General features: G+C 39.3%; 1 protein-coding gene across 1 annotated transcript in view; it reads left to right on the top strand.

Moving 5' to 3' along the window:
• Nucleotides 1–18,896, top strand: part of ERP44 (endoplasmic reticulum protein 44) — a 96,737-nt gene that overhangs the window by 60,373 nt on the left and 17,468 nt on the right. Inside the window, exons 5-7 of the mRNA NM_001035032.2 lie at nt 14,329–14,513; nt 15,747–15,862; nt 17,671–17,728. Coding sequence (NP_001030204.1) covers nt 14,329–14,513; nt 15,747–15,862; nt 17,671–17,728 — 359 coding nt within the window. The remainder of the gene's footprint in view (nt 1–14,328; nt 14,514–15,746; nt 15,863–17,670; nt 17,729–18,896) is intronic.

The following is an 18,896-nucleotide window of genomic DNA, read 5'->3' as shown; positions in this document are numbered from 1 at the left end:
TTGTACATACGTGATTAAAACTTGCCTTTACTTCAATTACAGATCATGATATCACTTGGTCTCATCCTATTCAACATTGTTTGGGGAGATTGGGGATAAAATTAATCACTTTCCCTGGTGGTCATGCTGCCTTAAGATGAAGGAAGATCATTCATCTGCCCCTGGTGGGACCAGGTTCTCTGCTGACCTCCAGTGGCTATAGGCTGTATGGCACTGAGCAAGAGATGGGTCAGTAGCTTAGTCGTGTCCGACTCTGCTACCCCATGGACTATAGCTCACCAGGCTCCTCTACCCATGGGATTCTCCAAGCAAGAATAGTGGAGTGGGTTGCCATTTCCTTCTCCAAGCAAGAGAGAGTCTTGTTGAATGTATTATTTGCTGGTCAGTGCAGAACATTCAGATTCCCACTAGCACTTTTAGGAAAGTACTTTGTAATTGCTCTTGAAGTAGGCAGCACTTTCTCCCGCCTTCCAGTGCAACTTGAACTTTCCACATAAGAAATTGAGAAGTTTTTAAAAGAGCTATAAACAAGTGAGACGTTAAGAATAGGAAAATAATTACAGACAACAATATTGTATTAACATCAAACTTGCTAAGAGACGGGATCTTAATTATTCCCATCACAAAAAAGGAATCATAATTATGTAAATTTAGGAATACTAGCTAACACTATAGTGAGGAGGATCATGCTGTAATATTGTAGTATAGAAATGAATCAAGTCAACATGTCATATGTCAACTGTGTTTCAGTTCTGAAAAAAAGATATACAGTGAAGAATTCATGTGCATAAAATACAACTTGTATGAGCAGGTTTAGTCCGAATCCCGAGTAAGCTTATAGGCTTTGTTTCTGATTTTTACATTTAGGGTTTTATTTTATTGTTGTGGTTTTTTGTTGTTGTTTGTTTGTTTTTTTACCACGTTGTGGGAGGGTGTAGTTTGGGCATAGAAAAACACACAGGTAGCAGTGCTCCTTATCCTGGAACCAGAACAGTAAGACCTTTCTATTGAAACCATCTGCCTCTTTTACTCTCTGACATGGATAATCATAGCAGGCAGGGACATTGCTTAGACCAGAGCAAGGGGCACTTCCCTTTTTGGAACCTTGCTGGGCATGAGGATGGCAGGCTGGCAGGCAGAACACATCAAGGAGCAGTAAGTGACCATTGAAGCAGAAGTATGTGCTAATTTTCCAATCAGCAAGCTGTTAACCTTCTTAAGTTTATAATTCCTTTGCCATCCATTTTAACATTTGATCCATCCAGTTAATAATAATTTTTTTAAAAACCCTCCATTTATTATACCCCTTAAGTCATTCTTCATGGTACTGTCAAATGTCACCTTGTAATTAACGTAAAGTCACTTTTGACCAAAACGTGTAAAAAGTCACCTTTATGTCTGAGATTATTGATCAATGCAATTTTAAGGTTATTACTTCTTAGTAATTAAACGCTACCTCATTATGTTGTATACCTGCTGCCATGATGTTGTTTGAGAATTAAGCAAGTATCTATCCCTCTAATAGTCTTTAAGTGCTATTTAATCTTTTTTTAAAATCTGTAACTAGGATTTTAAGGCAGGCTAAAGGTTGTACTGTGTAAGTTGGTAAACAGACTCTTATTTCTGCGGGGTTTGCTGTAGCGGCTTCCTTACTGGTCTTCCTGGTGCTCTACGCTGTCAGGTGAATATTTTCAAAGCCAGCTCTGCTGCTCAGTGACTGCTTATCACAAGCAGGATAAAATTCAAATTCCATTAATTTAGCACTTAATACTCTCTGGAGTCCATCTCTAGCCTTATTTATTTTACTTCTAGTATATCCGTATTTGCTATCAGAACACTCTTTTCCCATTATGCCCACTAATTCACCAAGTTAAGGAAGTTGAAAGCATTATATTGTCTCAAGCAGTGCCTCTTGCTATCCATTTTCATAATGATCCTTAGGCCACAAATAGAAAATGGATGTTTTGTATTAGACTAGTTCATTTCTTTCTGAATCTATCTCATATCCTTTCTGCCAAGTCCTTTGGGGATTTAATTTCTTGGCACATTAGGTTTAACATTGAATATGCACCTAAATTGAACATTGTAGGATATATTTTCCCTTCCTAGGACCTGATATTATTGATTAAAAAAATTTTTGTTATTGCGATTTTGCTGATAGGATGGTCAAAATGTATTCTCTGATAGTTTTAATTTGTTACTTCTTGTTTACAACTCAGCATATTTTTATTGGTCATATTTTTACTGGTCATTCTTTATGAAAGGTTTCTTTCATAAATTGATATCTTAGCCCACTTATCTTTTTTGATGGTCCTTTTGTTACTGCTTTTTATATATTATGAATATGATTAATTTATTTCGTAAAATTACTTGGGAAATGTCCCCTTTTTTTTGTTTTTTCTCTGGAATGGTTGTATAAATATCATTATCGTGTCCTTAAATGTTTGGTAGAATTTCCCCCAACATACCCATTTTAGTGTTATATTTCCATTCTAAGTATTGCCTAGGCTGCATGCTGCAAGCTCTGATATGTATTTTCATTATCATTCATTTCAAAATATTTTCCAGTTTCCCTTTGTAATTTCATCTTTAATCCATGGCATATAGAAGTTACTTTATTCTCATTATGAGTTGAATCATTTGAAAGCTGTTGAGACTTTTTCTGTGATTCATGCAGTTCAGTTCATTTCAGTTCAGTCGCTGAGTTTGTCTGACTCTTTACGAACCCATGGACTGCAGCACGCCAGGCCTCACTGTCCATCACCAACTCCTGGAGTCCACCCAAACCCATGTCCAATGAGTTGGTGATGCCATCCAACCATCTCATCCTCTGTCATCCCCTTCTCCTCATGCCTTCAATCTTTCCCAGCACCAGGGTCTTTTCAAATGAGTCAGCTCTTTGCGTCAGGTGGCCTAAGTATTGGAGTTTCAGCTTCAACATCAGTCCTTCCAATGAACACCCAGGATTGATCTCCTTTAGGATGGACTGGTGGATTGGCTCACAGTCCAAGGGACTCGCAAGAATCTTCTCCAGCACCACATTCAAAAGCATCAATTCTTCAGCACTCAGCTTTCTTTATAGTCCAACTCTCACATCCATATACATGACTACTGGAAAAACCATAGCCTTGACTAGACGGACCTTGTTGGCAAAGTAATGTCTCTTTTTAATATGCTGTCTAGAATGGTCATAACTGTCCTTCCAAGGAGTAAGCGCCTTTTAATTTCATGGCTGCAGTTGCCATCTGCAGTGATTTTGGAGCCCAGAAAAATAAAGTCTGACACTGTTTCCACTGTTTCCCCATCTATTTCCCATGAAGTGATGGGACCAGATGCCGTGATCTTCGTTTTCTGAATCTTGAGCTTTAAGCCAACTTTTTCACTCTCTTCTTTTACTTTCAAAAGAGGCTCTTTAGTTCTTCTTTGCTTTCTGCCATAACGGTGGTGTCATTTGCATATCTGAGGTTATTGATATTTCTCCCAGCAATCTTAATTCCAGCTTGTGCTTCTTCCAGCCCACCGTTTCTCATGATGTACTCTGCATATAAGTTAAATAAGTAGGGGGACAATATACAGCTTTGACATACTCCTTTTCCTATTTGGAACCAGTCTGTTGTTCCATGTCCAGTTCTAACTGTTGCTTCCTGACCTGCATATAGGTTTCTCAAGAGACAGGTCAGGTGGTCTGGTATTCCCATCTCTTTCAGAATTTTCCACAGTTTCTTGTGATCCACACAGTCAAAGGCTTTGGCATAGTCAGTAAAGCAGAAATAGATGTTTTTCTGGAACTCTCTTGCTTTTTCGATGATCCAGCGGATGTTGGCAATTTGATCTCTGGTTCCTCTGCCTTTTCTAAAACAAGCTTGAACATCTGGAAATTCACGGTTCACATATTCCTGAAGCCTGGCTTGAAGAATTTTGAGCATTACTTTACTAGCATGTGAGATGAATGCAATTGTGTGGTAGTTTGAGCATTCTTTGGCATTGCCTTTCTTTGGGATTGGGATGAAAACTGACCTTTTCCAGTCCTGTGGCCATTGCTGAATTTTCCAAATTTGCTGGCATATTGAGTGCAGCACTTTCACAGCATCATCTTTCAGGATTTGGAATAGCTCAACTGGAATTCCATCACTTCCACTAGCTTTGTTCATAGTGATGCTTTCTAAGGCCCACTTAACTTCACATTCCAGGATGTTTGGCTCTAGGTGAGTGATCACCATCATGATTATCTTGGTCATGAAGATCTTTTGTGTACAGTTCTTCTGTGTATTCTTGCCACCTCTTCTTAATATCTTCTGCTTCTGTTAGGTCCATACCATTTCTGTCCTTTATCGAGCCCATCTTTACATGAAATGTTCCCTTGGTATCTCTAATTTTCTTGAAGAGATCTCTGGTCTTTCCCATTCTGTTGTTTTCCTCTATTTCTTTGCACTGATTGCTGAGGAAGGCTTTCTTATCTCTCCTTGCTATTCTTTGGAACTCTGCATTCAGATGCTTAAATCTTTCCTTTTCTCCTTTGCTTTTCACTTTTCTTCTTTTCACAGCTATTTGTAAGGCCTCCCCGGACAGCCATTTTGCTTTTTTGCATTTCTTTTCCATGGGGATGGTCTTGATCCCTGTCTCCTGTACAATGTCACGAACCTCCGTTCATAGTTCATCAGGCACTCTGTCTATCAGATCTAGGCCCTTAAATCTATTTCTCACTTGCACTGTATAATCATAAGGGATTTGATTTAGGTCATACCTGAATGGTCTAGTGGTTTTCCCTACTTTCTTCAATTTCAGTCTGAATTTGGCAATAAGGAGTTCATGATCTGAGCCACAGTCAGCTCCCGGTCTTATATTCGCTGAGTGTATAGAGCTTCTCCATCTTTGGCTGCAAAGAATATAATCAATCTGATTTTGGTGTTGACCATCTGGTGATGTCCATGTGTAGAGTCTTTTCTTGTGTTGTTGGAAGAGGGTGTTTGCTATGACCAGTGCATTCTCTTGGCAAAACTCTATTAGTCTTTGCCCTGCTTCATTCCGTATTCCAAGGCCAAATTTGCCTGTTTCTCCAGGTGTTTCTTGACTTCCTACTTTTGCATTCCAGTCCCCTATAATGAAAAGGACATATTTTTTGGGTGTTAGTTCTAAAAGGTCTTGAAGGTCTTCATAGAACCATTCAACTTCAGCTTCTTCAGTGTTACTGGTTTGGGCATAGACTTGGATTACTGTGATATTAAATGGTTTGCCTTGGAAACGAACAGAGATCTTTCTGTCGTTTTTGAGATTGCATCCAAGTACTGCATTTCGGACTCTTTTGTTGACCATGATGGCTACTCCATTTCTTCTGAGGGATTCCTGCTCGCAGTCGTAGATATATATTGGTCATCTGAGTTAAATTCACCCATTCCAGTCCATTTGAGTTCACTGATTCGTAGAATGTCGACGTTCACTCTTGCCATCTCCTGTTTGACCACTTCCAATTTGCCTTGATACGTGGACCTGACATTCCAGGTTCCTATGCAATATTGCTCTTTACAGCATCAGACCTTGCTTCTACCACCAGTCACATCCACAACTGGGTATTGTTTTTGCTTTGGCTCCATCCCTTCATTCTTTCTGGAGTTATTTCTCCACTGATCTCCAGTAGCATATTGGGCCCCTACTGACCTGGGGAGTTCCTCTTTCAGTATCCTATCATTTTGCCTTTTCATACTGTTCATGGGGTTCTCAAGGCAAGAGTACTGAAGTGGTTTGCCACTCCCTTCTCCAGTGGACCACATTCTGTCAGATCTCTCCACCATGACCCACCCGTCTTGGGTTGCTCCACGGGCATGGCTTAGTTTCATTGAGTTAGACAAGGCTGTGGTCCTAGTGTGATTAGATTGACTAGTTTTCTGTGAGTATGGTTTCAGTGTGTCTGCCCTCTGATGCCCTCTTGCGACACCTACTGTCATACTTGGGTTTCTCTTACCTTGGGCATTGGTTATCTCTTCACGGCTGCTCCAGCAAAGCGCAGCCGCTGCTCCTTACCTTGGACAAGTGGTATCTCCTCACGGCCGCCCCTCCTGACCTTGAATGTGGAGTAGCTCCTCTCAGCCCTCGAGATTTCTTTTGATTAGTATTATACGGTATATTTTCCCCCATCCTTTTAACTTCAAGGTTTTTGCATCCTTAGGTTTAGGTATGTATTTTGTAAATAGTGTATAGTTAGACTTTACTATTGTTTCTTTCCCAAAAATCAGTTCTACATGGCTGAGTGGGTCTGATTCTGGACTCTATTCCATTGGTCTGTTTGTCTATCTTTATGTCACTATCACAATGTCTAAATTACTGGAGGCCTACATGAAAGGTTAAAGTCCACTAGTGTAGGTCCTCTAATTTTTATTATTGGGTATACTGATCTGTAATTTTTTTAATATGTGGATATTATAAGAAATGCCCAAATATTATCTGGCTTGGATATAAGGGTAATGGTGGAAAGTAACTGGAAAGTAATTACTCCAAGTAATCATAATTGGAAAGTAATCTCTTTAGGTTTTGGGAAAAGTTTGTTTGGAAATGGAATTATTTCTTCCTTAAATATTTGGTAGAATTAGCCAATGAAGCTTTCAGGGGAAAGTGCTTAGAAATACGTATTTTTGAAAGACAAAAAACACATTCTGAATTTTTGGTAGTGATTTCAACTTCAACTAAATAATACAGGGTTTTTATTTAATTTCCTCAATTTTATATTTGTATCTTATGCTGAAAATCTTGATTTTTAATAGCATTAGCATGATTACTCATGGCTTTATCTATAATGTGTGTGTGTGTGTTTAGTTCAAAATAAGAATTACAGTATTCAATATCTTTAATCTAATTTTGTTTTACTATTAAATATTTTCTTTATCCCAAATCAAAACTATAAAACCACAGTAAAGTCAGGAACTATAAATTCCATTCCTGACCTCACCTTGCATTTTCGTCCTTTGATGTTGTTTTTTGGAGGGAGTGAGGGGGTAAGGGGGCAAAGATACATATATACATAGTCCTACTTATTTTCTAATTTTTTTTTATATTTCTTTCATCTTCTCTGCACCTGGCTTTTTTCACTGAACAGTGTATCTTAGTGATTGTTCCTCAGAAGCACAAAGGAATCTTTTTCATTCTTTTATATAATAGCCTAGTACTTTGTTGTTTGGGTGTACCATACTTTATCTAACCAATCTCTTACTGATGGATATTCAGGAAAAATAGTAACTTTTAAAAAGATGTTTCCACAGTCCAGTCCACTGCATTGTAGCATTGACCAATAGAACTATTTAGCCTAATTTTAACAGCATTTTTATTTAAAAACTTGTTTATTTATATATTACTGCAAAAATTCATTTTACAGTATGCTAGGTTTACTGTGTGGCATGATGAGGACTGAATGACTTTTTTAGTTAGGAAAGGTAAAGTTCTGTACTTTTTATTATTTCTTTGAGCTGGTTTTCTTGTATAAGGGTAAGTGTAAGACTTTGTAGCCTTCTCCTTATAGCAAGTGCTTCTGTTTATCTTAAAAGACTTCTTCTTGCTTATACAAAAACTCTTACACTCATCTAGGTGAGTGATGGTGTGATCACTCACCTAGAGCCAGACATCCTGGAATGCAAAGTCAAATGGGCCTTAGGAAGCATCACTACGAACAAAGCTAGTGGAGCTTTGTTCCACTCAACTGATAGAATTCCACTTGAGCTATTTCAAGTCCTAAAAGATGATGCTGTGAAAGTGCCGCACTCAATATGCCAGCAAATTTGGAAAACTCAGCAGTGGCCACAGGACTGGAAAAGGTCAGTTTTCATTCCAGTCCCAACGAAAGGCAATGCCAAAGAATGCTCAAAGTACTGCACAATTGCACTCATCTCACCCGCTAGCAAAGTTAATGCTCAAAATTCTCCAAGCCAGGCTTCAACAGTATGTGAACCATAAACTTCCAGATGTTCAAGCTGGATTTAGAAAAGCCAGAGGAACCAGAGATCAAATTGGCAACATCCATGGATCATCAAAAAAGCAAGACAGTTCCAGAAAAAATCTACTTTTGCTTTACTGACTATGCCAAAGCCTTTGGCTTTGTGGATCACGACAAACTGTGGAAATTCTGAAAGAGATGGGAATACCAGACCACCTGACCTGCCTCCTGAGAAATCTGTATGCAGGTCAAGAAGCAACAGTTAGATCTGGACATGGAACAACAGACTGGTTCCAAATTGGGAAAGGAATACGTCAAGGCTCTATATTGTCACCTTATTTAACTTATATGCAGAGTTTATCATGTGAAATGCCAGGCTGGATGAAGCACAAGCTGGAATCAAGATTGCCAGGAGAAATATCAATAACCTCATATATGCAGATGACACCACTGTTATGGCATAAAGCAAAGAAGAACTAAAAAGCCTCTTGATGAAAGTGAAAGAGGAATGTGGAAAAGTTGGCTTAAAGCTCAACATTCGGAAAACTAAATTCATGGTGTCCGGTTCCATCACTTCATGGCAAATAGATGTGGAAACAATGGGAACAGTGACAGAAAACAGTTATTCAGTGCTCCAGAATCACTGCAGATGGTGATTGCAGCCATGAAATTAAAAGATGCTTGCTCCTTATAAGAAAAGCTATGAACAGCCTAGACAGCATAATATTAAAAAGCAGAAACATTACTTTGCTAGCAAAGGTCTGTCTAGTCAGAGCTATGGTTTTTCCAGTAGTCATGTATGGATGTGAGAGTTGGACCATAAAGAAAGTTGAGCACTGAAGAATTGATGCTTTGAAGTGTGGTGGTAGAGAAGACTCTTGAGAGTCCCTTGGACTGCAAGAAGATCAAATCAGTCAATCCTAAAGGAAATCAGTCCTTAATATTCATTGAAAGGACTGATGCTGAAGCTGAAACTGCAATTCTTTGGTCACCTGATGCAAGAACTGACTCATTAGAAAAGACCCTGAAGCTGGGAAAGATTGAAGGCAGGAGGAGAAGGGTACAAAAGAGAATATAGATGATTGGATGGCATCACTGACTCCATGGACATGAGTTTGAGCAAGCTCTGGGAGTTGGTGATGGACAGGGAAGCCTGGTGTGCTGCAGTCCATGGGGTCGCAAAGAGTCAGACATGACTGAGCAACTGATTTGAACTTACCCCTCAATTTATAGTACCAATTTAGTCTAATTAATTCCTTGCTCAGGTAATAAAACCCACCATTTTTTATAACACCTCAAAGACATGTTTTCTCATTAATTTATCAGGTTGATAAAGGGCTTATAGCTGATATATCCTGTAGTATTCTGCTTCAGAAAGTATTGACTCCTAAGCCAAACAGATTAATGTCTAGTAAATACAATATCACAGTAATCCAAGTCTGTGCCCCAACCAGTAACGCTGAAGAAGCTGAAGTTGAACGGTTCTATGAAGACCTACAAGACCTTTTAGAACTAACACCCAAAAAAAGATGTCCTTTTCATTATAGGGGACTGGAATGCAAAAGTAGGAAGTCAAGAAACACCTGGAGAAACAGGCAAATTTGGCCTTGGAATACGGAATGAAGCAGGGCAAAGACTAATAGAGTTTTGCCAAGAGAACGCACTGGTCATAGCAAACACCCTCTTCCAACAACACAAGAAAAGACTCTACACATGGACATCACCAGATGGTCAACACCAAAATCAGATTGATTATATTCTTTGCAGCCAAAGATGGAGAAGCTCTATACAGTCAACAAAAACAAGACCAGGAGCTGACTGTGGCTCAGATCATGAACTCCTTATTGCCAAATTCAGACTGAAATTGAAGAAAGTAGGGAAAACCACTAGACCATTCAGGTATGACCTAAATCAAATCCCTTATGATTATACAATGGAAGTGAGAAATAGATTTAAGGGCCTAGATCTGATAGAGTGCTTGATGAACTATGGATGGAGGTTCGTGACACTGTACAGGAGACAGGGATCAAGACCATCCCTATGTAAAAGAAATGCAAAAAAGCAAAATGGCTGTCCGTGGAGCCCTTACAAATAGCTGTGAAAAGAAGAAAAGTGAAAAGCAAAGGAGAAAAGGAAAGATTTAAGCATCTGAATGCAGAGTTCCAAAGAATAGCAAGGAGAGATAAGAAAGCCTTCCTCAGCAATCAGTGCAAAGAAATAGAGGAAAACAACAGAATGGGAAAGACCAGAGATCTCTTCAAGAAAATTAGAGATACCAAGGGAACATTTCATGTAAAGATGGGCTCGATAAAGGACAGAAATGGTATGGACCTAACAGAAGCAGAAGATATTAAGAAGAGGTGGCAAGAATACACAGAAGAACTGTACACAAAAGATCTTCATGACCAAGATAATCATGATGTGATCACTCACCTAGAGCCAAACATCCTGGAATGTGAAGTTAAGTGGGCCTTAGAAAGCATCACTATGAACAAAGCTAGTGGAGGTGATGGAATTCCAGTTGAGCTATTCCAAATCCTGAAAGATGATGCTGTGAAAGTGCTGCACTCAATATGCCAGCAAATTTGGAACTCAGCAGTGGCCACAGGACTGGAAAAGGTCAGTTTTCATTCCAATCCCAAAGAAAGGCAATGCCAAAGAATGCTCAGACTACCGCACAATTGCATTCATCTCACACGCTAGTAAAGTAATGCTCAAAATTCTCCAAGCCAGGCTTCAGGAATATGTGAACCATGAACTTCCAGATGTTCAAGCTTGTTTTAGAAAAGGCAGAGGAACCAGAGATCATATTGCCAACATCCACTGGATCATTGAAAAAGCAAGAGAGTTACAGAAACATCTATTTCTGCTTTATTGACTATGCCAAAGCCTTTGACTGTGTGGATCACAAGACACTGTGGTGATCCCAATTCTGAAAGAGATGGGAATACCAGACCACCTGACCTGCCTCTTGAGAAACCTGTATGCAGATCAGGAAGCAACAGTCAGAATGGGACCTGGAACAACAGACTGGTTCCAAATACGAAAAGGAGTACATCAAGGCTGAGTATACAAGGCTGTATATTGTCACCCTGCTTATTTAACTTATATGCAGAGTACATCATGAGAAACACTGGACTGGAGGAAGCACAAGCTGGAATCAAGACTGCCGGGAGAAATATCAATAACCTCAGATATGCAGATGACACCACCCTTATAGCAGAAAGTGAAGAGGAACTAAAAAGCCTCTTGATGAAAGTGAAAGTGGAGAGTGAAAAAGTTGGCTTAAAGCTCAAGATTCAGAAAACGAAGATCATGGCATCTGGTCCCATCACTTCATGGGAAATAGATGGGGAAACAGTGGAAACAGTGTCAGACTTTATTTTTGGGGGCTCCAAAATCACTTCAGATGGTGACCGCAGCCATGAAATTAAAAGACACTTACTCCTTGGAAGAAAAGTTTATGACCAACCTAGATAGCATATTGAAAAGCCGAGACATTACTTTGCCAACAAGGTCCGTCTAGTTAAGGCTATGGTTTTTCCAGTGGTCATGTATGGATGTGAGAGTTGGACTGTGAAGAAAGCTGAGTGCTGAAGAATTGATGCTTTTGAACTGTGGTATTGGAGAATACTCTTGAGAGTCCCTTGGACTGCAAGGCGATCCAACCAGTCTCTTCTAAAGGAGATCAGCCCTGGGTGTTCTTTGGAAGGAATGATGCTAAAGCTGAAACTCCAGTACTTTGGCCACCTCATGTGAACGGTGAACTCATTGGGTGGGGTTGGGGGCAGCAGGAGAAGGGGATGACAGAGGATGCGATGGCTGGATGCCATCACTGACTCAATGGACGTGAGTCTGAATGAACTCCAGGAGTTGTTGATGGACAGGGAGGCCTGGAGTGCTGCGGATTCATGGGGTCGCAAAGAGTCGGACATGACTGAGCGACTGGTCTGAACTGAACTGAACTGAAATACATGCATATTAAGATATCTTAATATTATTTCAAATTTCTGTGATTTGGTGAATAAAATAGTCTTCTCAGTCTCATATGACCAGGGGTTGTATTTGCTCATATTTGTCTTCTATTTAAAGAATTATATTAATAATAAGTGAAAGCCGCTCAGTCATGTCCAACTCTGTGAGAATTCTCTAGGCCAGAACATTGGAGTGGGTAAGCTGTTCCCTTCTTCACGGGATCTTCCCAATCCAGGGACTGAACCCAGGTGTCCCACGTTGCAGGCAGATTCTTTACCTGCTGAGCCACAAGCCCATGTTAATAATAGTCAAGCATATTTACTCCTTTATAAGTCCTCCATGGAATTTAACAAAGAGTTATATGATCTGAATTACATCATCTGTTCTCCAAACCTACTTCTGAGAACCCATATTCCATCCTTAACTTCTAATACACCATTTTAGCATTCTTTGATCTTAGGAAAAAAATGCAACCTTGACTTACGAAAATAGTGTATTTTTACCTCTTCCAAGGCATTGCAAAGACATTAGAATGCTTACATGGTCATTAACCTTCTGCTTACTTCCCCTCCCCCAGTTTATATGTTGTTGTTTTTATTTTATGTATTTTGTGTCAAAGCCCACAAGGCATAATTGTTGTTTTGTATAGTCAGTGGTCATCTTAATTTTTAAAAAATTTTATGGAGGTATAGTTGACTTAACTGTACATATCTAAAACATACAAATTAAGTTTTACCCTATGTGAACACACCCATGAAACTGTCAGCACTCATCCGTGTATATATCCTCTGGTACTGTTGTTTCTACCATCTTATTGCCTAGAAAATTAAGACAGTCAGCAGTTTATTGCAATTCTGTTTTGTTTTGTAACTGCTAGGAATGGAGGTAGTGCTAGAGAATTTTCATGGTTTCTGTACTGCTGTTTTAAAATTACTTAATTTTAGAACTCAGTTAAAAAAATTGTTTTTCACCTGTCTTAAGCTACTTATGCTCTCTCAGGGCCCCGTCAGTCTAAAAATGTAGTGCATCTTTTAACATTCTCATACATGTGACTAGTATGGCATTTGAGCTTTACTAGGACTTCCCTCAGAGAAGGCAATGGCACCCCACTCCAGTACTTTTGCCTGGAGGATCCCATGGACGGAGGAGCCTGGTGGGCTGCAGTCCATGGGGTCCCTAGGAGTTGGACATGACTGAGCAACTTCACTTTCACTTTTCACTTTCCTGCATTGGAGAAGGAAATGGCAACCCGCTCCAGTGTTCTTGCCTGGAGAATCCCAGGGACGGGAAGCCTGGTGGGCTGCTGTCTATGGGGTCGCACAGAGTCGGACACGACTGAAGCGACAGCAGCAGCAGCAGCAGGACTTCCCTGGTGGCTCAGCAGTAAAGAATCCCCCTGCCAATACAGGAGATGTGGGTTTGATCCCTGGGTCAGGAAGATCCCCTGGAGAAGAAAATGGCAACATACTCCATTATTCTTGTCTGAGAAATCCCATGGACAGAGAAACCATGGCAGGTAGTAATCCGTGGGGGTCCACAAGACAGGGACATGACTTAGGAATTAAAACAAGTGTCTAGAAACCATTGATTTCTCCTATTTGCTACCTCTTAGAAGTAACGGCAGAAAAATTTAAAGGCTTTTCCATTCTGATTGAGTCTGTATCTTAGTAATTGTGATTCCTAAAAGTGAGATCAGCATACATTTTTACTCAGTTTCTTATTTTGAGACTCTGAATACTAATTTTAATGATATGTGTGAGAATATACCCTTAGGTCATAGTAAAGGTATATATATATATATATATATATTTTTTTTTTTTTTTGGTGTATACTCTGAATTTTGCTTTTAATTGTATTAGCTTACAGAAAATTTTCATATGTGGGATTATAAATACTCCTTCTAGCCGTGAATCTAATAGTTTTAGCCTTTAAGAGTGATTTAAATTTAATTTTCTTTTACTAAATACTATAAGATCCTTACAATATAAAGTAACTTGAATGACTATTTTCAAAATTGGAATTTTGCACATTCTAATTTTTTTCTAGACTGCATCTACAATAATACTGACATTTATTAAGGGTTTACTCTTTTATGCATTTGAGTTGTCTCACTTAGTCCTTAAAATAACTCTGTGTGGTAGAAATTATTATCCCTATATAACAGATAAGAAATAAGGCAAGGGTAGTTGATGCACCTTGCAAACTCAGCAGCCAGTAAAATAGCTGGGGTTTAAACCAGGCAGTATACATCTGGAACCTAGCCTCTTAACCAATATGAACCTTGTCATGATTAGTTTCTTTTTTCTAATGCTGGAAAAGAATTACATGAACCAAAATGTTCTCCCTAAATAATTGTAAGATTTTTACAGCTGGGCTAAAGGGCCCACTGAGACTAAGTTTGAAGGTGAAGTTAATTTTTGTTTTCATTCTTTTAGCTGATATAGCCCAGAGATATAGGATAAGCAAATACCCAACCCTCAAGTTGTTTCGTAATGGGATGATGATGAAGAGAGAATACAGGGGTCAGCGATCAGTGAAAGCACTTGCAGATTACATCAGGCAACAAAAAAGTGACCCCATTCAAGAACTTCATGACTTGGCAGAAATCACCACTCCTGACGTAAGTCACTGACTTTTGCTGGATCAAATGAGCATAGCCTGCTTGATTCATGTAAAGAGATTCTTAGGAAACCAGAGAATCTGTAGACATTTTCTTATAGTTCACTGCAGTGGATTTTGACGTATACATATACATAACAAGTTTAATTTTTCTTGAATTAATTCTCAAAGGGAATGCTGATGTTTTACTGTGCCTTTGAATAAAATGTATAAAGCAATAAAGTTGCACTAATTCAGTTTAATTGAGGGCAAAGGGTAGCCTGAATTACGAAGAAATAGAAGTTAATGTCAGGCACACACAACCATAGTTTCCTTTTTCTGCTTAGTGGCAACCCTCAGGGTCTCTGCTCTCATTACTCCTGTAGCAGCAATTTGTATAAATTTTAGTATCCTCTGACCTAACCACCCTTAATGATACATTAACAAGGTCTTTTTCTTTGTACACCAAGAAGTGTTTTAAAAGCAAACGAAAACAATTAAGTTTGGGCTTCAGATTGTCATTGCTAAATTGTCATTGCAACTTGGTTCTTACCCTGCTTACAAATGAACAGGTTAGCCAACTCATTTCACGGATGCTGTTAGAAGACATAAGGCTCCTGGTCAGAGACAACAGTTTGCTTGCTCACATGTGAGCATGGTTGCATTTGTTTCCTTGTCCCCCAAGTCCTACGGAGGTGAAAGAGGGCCAGATGGATCCCTGCTCACGCAGGGGGTTGTGACAGGAGAACTTTAGGCTTGGGAAACATCTGTCTCAGAGCCAGCAGTAAGCCTGCTCTCTGTCCTGGAGGGAGACATCACCTCATACTTCAGCCTCGCTCCCTATAAGCACAACCTGGATCAAGAATGGTCAGACTCTTGGATCTTGGGTATACCTAAATGTGTAGAAGTGTGAGAGACCTATGATGGAGTCTCTGCCAACAGCCACAGATTACAAATTGATGTATTATTTTAACACACCTTAGAATTAGTCATCTTATTTAGGAAAAAACTGTCACCGATTAAACAGTTATTATTTCTTGAAATTTTAAAATAAAATGTTATTAGGAAATTATTACATTAGATGATAGTTCAGACTGTTTTCAACCTAATGTAATCTTTAATAGTTTTGGATTAGGTGTTAAAAGCCGGTTACATTTCATTTGGAGATAACTGAACAGCAGCTAGGTAAATGAAATAAAATGTTTCTTAAAGAACTACATATGTTTATAAAGTAATTACATACTTTATTTTACAGCGCAGCAAAAGAAATATCATTGGATATTTTGAGCAGAAGGATTCAGAAAACTATAGAGTTTTTGAAAGAGTAGCAAATATTTTGCATGATGATTGTGCCTTCCTAGCTGCGTTTGGGTAAGTAGCCTAATTGGTACAGTGTGTTGGTGGTTGGGTCAGCTCAGCTGCCTTGTTAAATTCTTGTTGTGTGTGGTGGTTTTTTGAAGATGACCTCTCATAAAGATTATCTCAGTCCTCTTAAAGTCACTGACAAGTTTTTATGCCTATCTCTGACCTCTCTTTTTAAAAAGGAGTTTAAAAGTCTGTTAATTATTCTTTCTGTACTATATTTTTCAAAATGTAGGTAAGAGGAAAAGGATGGACCAACTTTTCTTCTGTCTTTCCCCTGCCTCAGAGGAACATGCTCATTCCACAGCTGATTTCTCCACTAGTGTCCCTTCAGTTCAATTCAATTCAATTCAATTCAATTCAATTCAATTCAAAATCCTCTGGGGCTTTGATCCATCAGTTATCCTTGCTTTCTCATGTTTTCAGTCTGACCCTTTTCATGGACTGTTTTCCTTTTCCAAAAGCATGATTCTCTCATTCCTAATCTGTCTCTTCTGTCTCTTGAACTATTAACTCATCTTCTTTTCATTCTTAAATTTTTTTCAAAGATTAGTTATGCTTGACTACCCTGAATTTCTCATACTCTAATGGTTCAAATATGTTAACCTCCTGAAAACTTTTACCTTCATTACCCTAAAGAAATCTCTCTGCATAGTCACAAAGTGACTTCTTAATTAGCAAATCCAGTGGTCTTTTTTCCAGTCTTAGTTCTCTACAATTTCTCTGAAGGATGTGACCCTGAACTACCCTGTCCTCCTTCTGCTGTCTGTACTTTACCTTGAATCTCCCTGGTTCAATCCTTACATTTCTGATTTCCCTGGCTTTATCTTTTTTTTTCCTTTCTCTTTCAAAATAGAATCATTCTTATGGTTCTGTCCTTGAATCTCTTCTCACTGAAAATTATCTCCACCATCCTTTGCTGTTTTGCAATACTGTCTGTTTTCTTTGACCTATAACTGATAAGATTCAATTGCAGTACCTTGACTAGTACAATTGTAGTCTTGAGTAGAGCCCAGATTTCGGGCATAGTATTTCCTCTCCAGTTTGTGACCTTTTCCCTTATTTTAAATGCTTCTGTAGGTTTTGTATGTGTGTTCTATTGTAAACATTATCAGTGTTTTATGAGGATGGTTGTACAGAGTAAATAATGAAGGAACTTCTCCCTTACGTTTTTTGCATTACTGTTCCCAGCCATGCAGGCCCCTCACTATTCCTCTAACACTGCAAGCACACTTCATAGCAGAGCGTTTATCGTTATTGTCTCTATCCAAAGGGCTTTGTCCAGATATCACCTCAGTTACTAGAAACAGTCTGGGGTCAAAAACAGCCATTTACTGCCAAAACTTCTAATCCAAAAGATAACATACTCAATCACAAAAACAGCTAACTAAAATGTCCCTTAAAAAAAAATCTGCCTTTTACTAAACTTTTCCTTCAAATGTATGCTTTTCTTGGTGTTGCATAATCTTATAAGTAGGAAAGATGGAAAAGTATGTATTTCAAGTTATAGTTCATATGTTGCAAAACAACTAGCATGTTTGCTAAGCGTGCTTGCTCAGTCATGTCTAAATCTTTGTGACCCCATGGACTGTAGCCAGCCAGGCTCCTCTGTCCATGGGATTTCCCAGGCAAGAATACTGGAGTAGGTTGCCATTTCTTATTCCAGGGGATCTTCCCAACCCAGGGATCAAACCCGCATCTCTTGCATCTCCTTGGCAGGCAGATTCTTTACCACTGTGCCACCTGGGATACTTCAGACATATTACTGCTATTATTTTTCTTAAAAAATATTATCACTGTTTCTCTCTTTCTGTTAGGGTTGTTTCAAAACCAGAAAGATACAGTGGAGACAACATAGTCTATAAGCCACCAGGGGTAAGTTGCTATTTCTTAGTGTGTATAATTTAAAATGTAAATATATGTATACTATAATTTGTAGTTTTGTACATGTTAATATTCCCAGATTCATAAAGTTTTAGTATTGGAAGAAACCTTAAGACATAGTTTTGTCCTAATCCAAACCTTTCAAAGTAAAGATGAAGACACAAGCTTAAAGTCACACAGGCATTTAGTGGCAGAGCTGGGACTAGAGACCCCCTGACCCCCAGGCCTTTCCCACTTCTATTTCACCTTCAGTCTGGGACTCACATTCAAAACAATGCTTCAGAGGTCTGTGGTCATCACTCTAGCTTGAATGAGACTAGCCAAACTCCCACGTCTCCTGGTGTATAAGTTCACCTGGTACTTGCCAGATACTAAGGACCGCTACTGCTGCTACTGCTAAGTCACTTCAGTCATGTCCGACTCTGTGCGATCCCCATAGACGGCAGCCCACCAGGCTCCGCCGTCCCTGGGATTCTCCAGGCAAGAACACTGGAGTGGGTTGCCATTGCCTTCTCCAATGCATGAAAGTGAAAAGTGAAAGTGGAGTCGCTCAGTCGTGTCCAACTCTTAGCGACCCCACGGACTGCAGCCTACCAGGCTCCTCCATCCATGGGATTTTCCAGGCAAGAGTACTGGAGTGGGGTGCCATTGCCTTCTCCAGACGGCTAGGTTGTTTTTAACCCTTGGCTAAGAAGTTAAGTGTATCTAAACTTAGAAGTAGCTGTTTAGGCCCAGGTGATGGTAACCACAAATAATAAAGGCAAAAGTCACAGTTATTATTACCCCAAATTGACCTAACAGTCTGAAAAAGCTGGCTTAAAACTCAGCATTCAAAAAGCTAAGATCATGGCATCTGGTCCCACCACTTCATGGCAAATAGATGGGCGAAAGCTGGAAGCAGTGACAGATTTTCCTTTCTTGGGCTCCAAAATCACTGCGGATAGTGACTGTAGCCATGAAATTAAAAGACACTTGCTCCTTGGAAGAAAAACTGTGACAAACCTAGAAAATGTATTAAAAATCAGAGACATCATTTTGCCAACAAAGGTCCGTTTATTCAGAGCTGTGGTTTTTCCAGTAGTCATATATGGGTGTGAGATTTGGACCATAAAGAAGGCTGAGTGCTGAAGAATTAATGTTTTGAATTGTGGTGCTAGAG

Source organism: Bos taurus, chromosome 8, assembly GCF_002263795.3.
Source record: "Bos taurus isolate L1 Dominette 01449 registration number 42190680 breed Hereford chromosome 8, ARS-UCD2.0, whole genome shotgun sequence".
Lineage (NCBI taxonomy): Eukaryota > Metazoa > Chordata > Mammalia > Artiodactyla > Bovidae > Bos > Bos taurus.
Note: the sequence above shows the minus strand (reverse complement) of the source record. Positions and strands in the feature narration are given on the sequence as shown.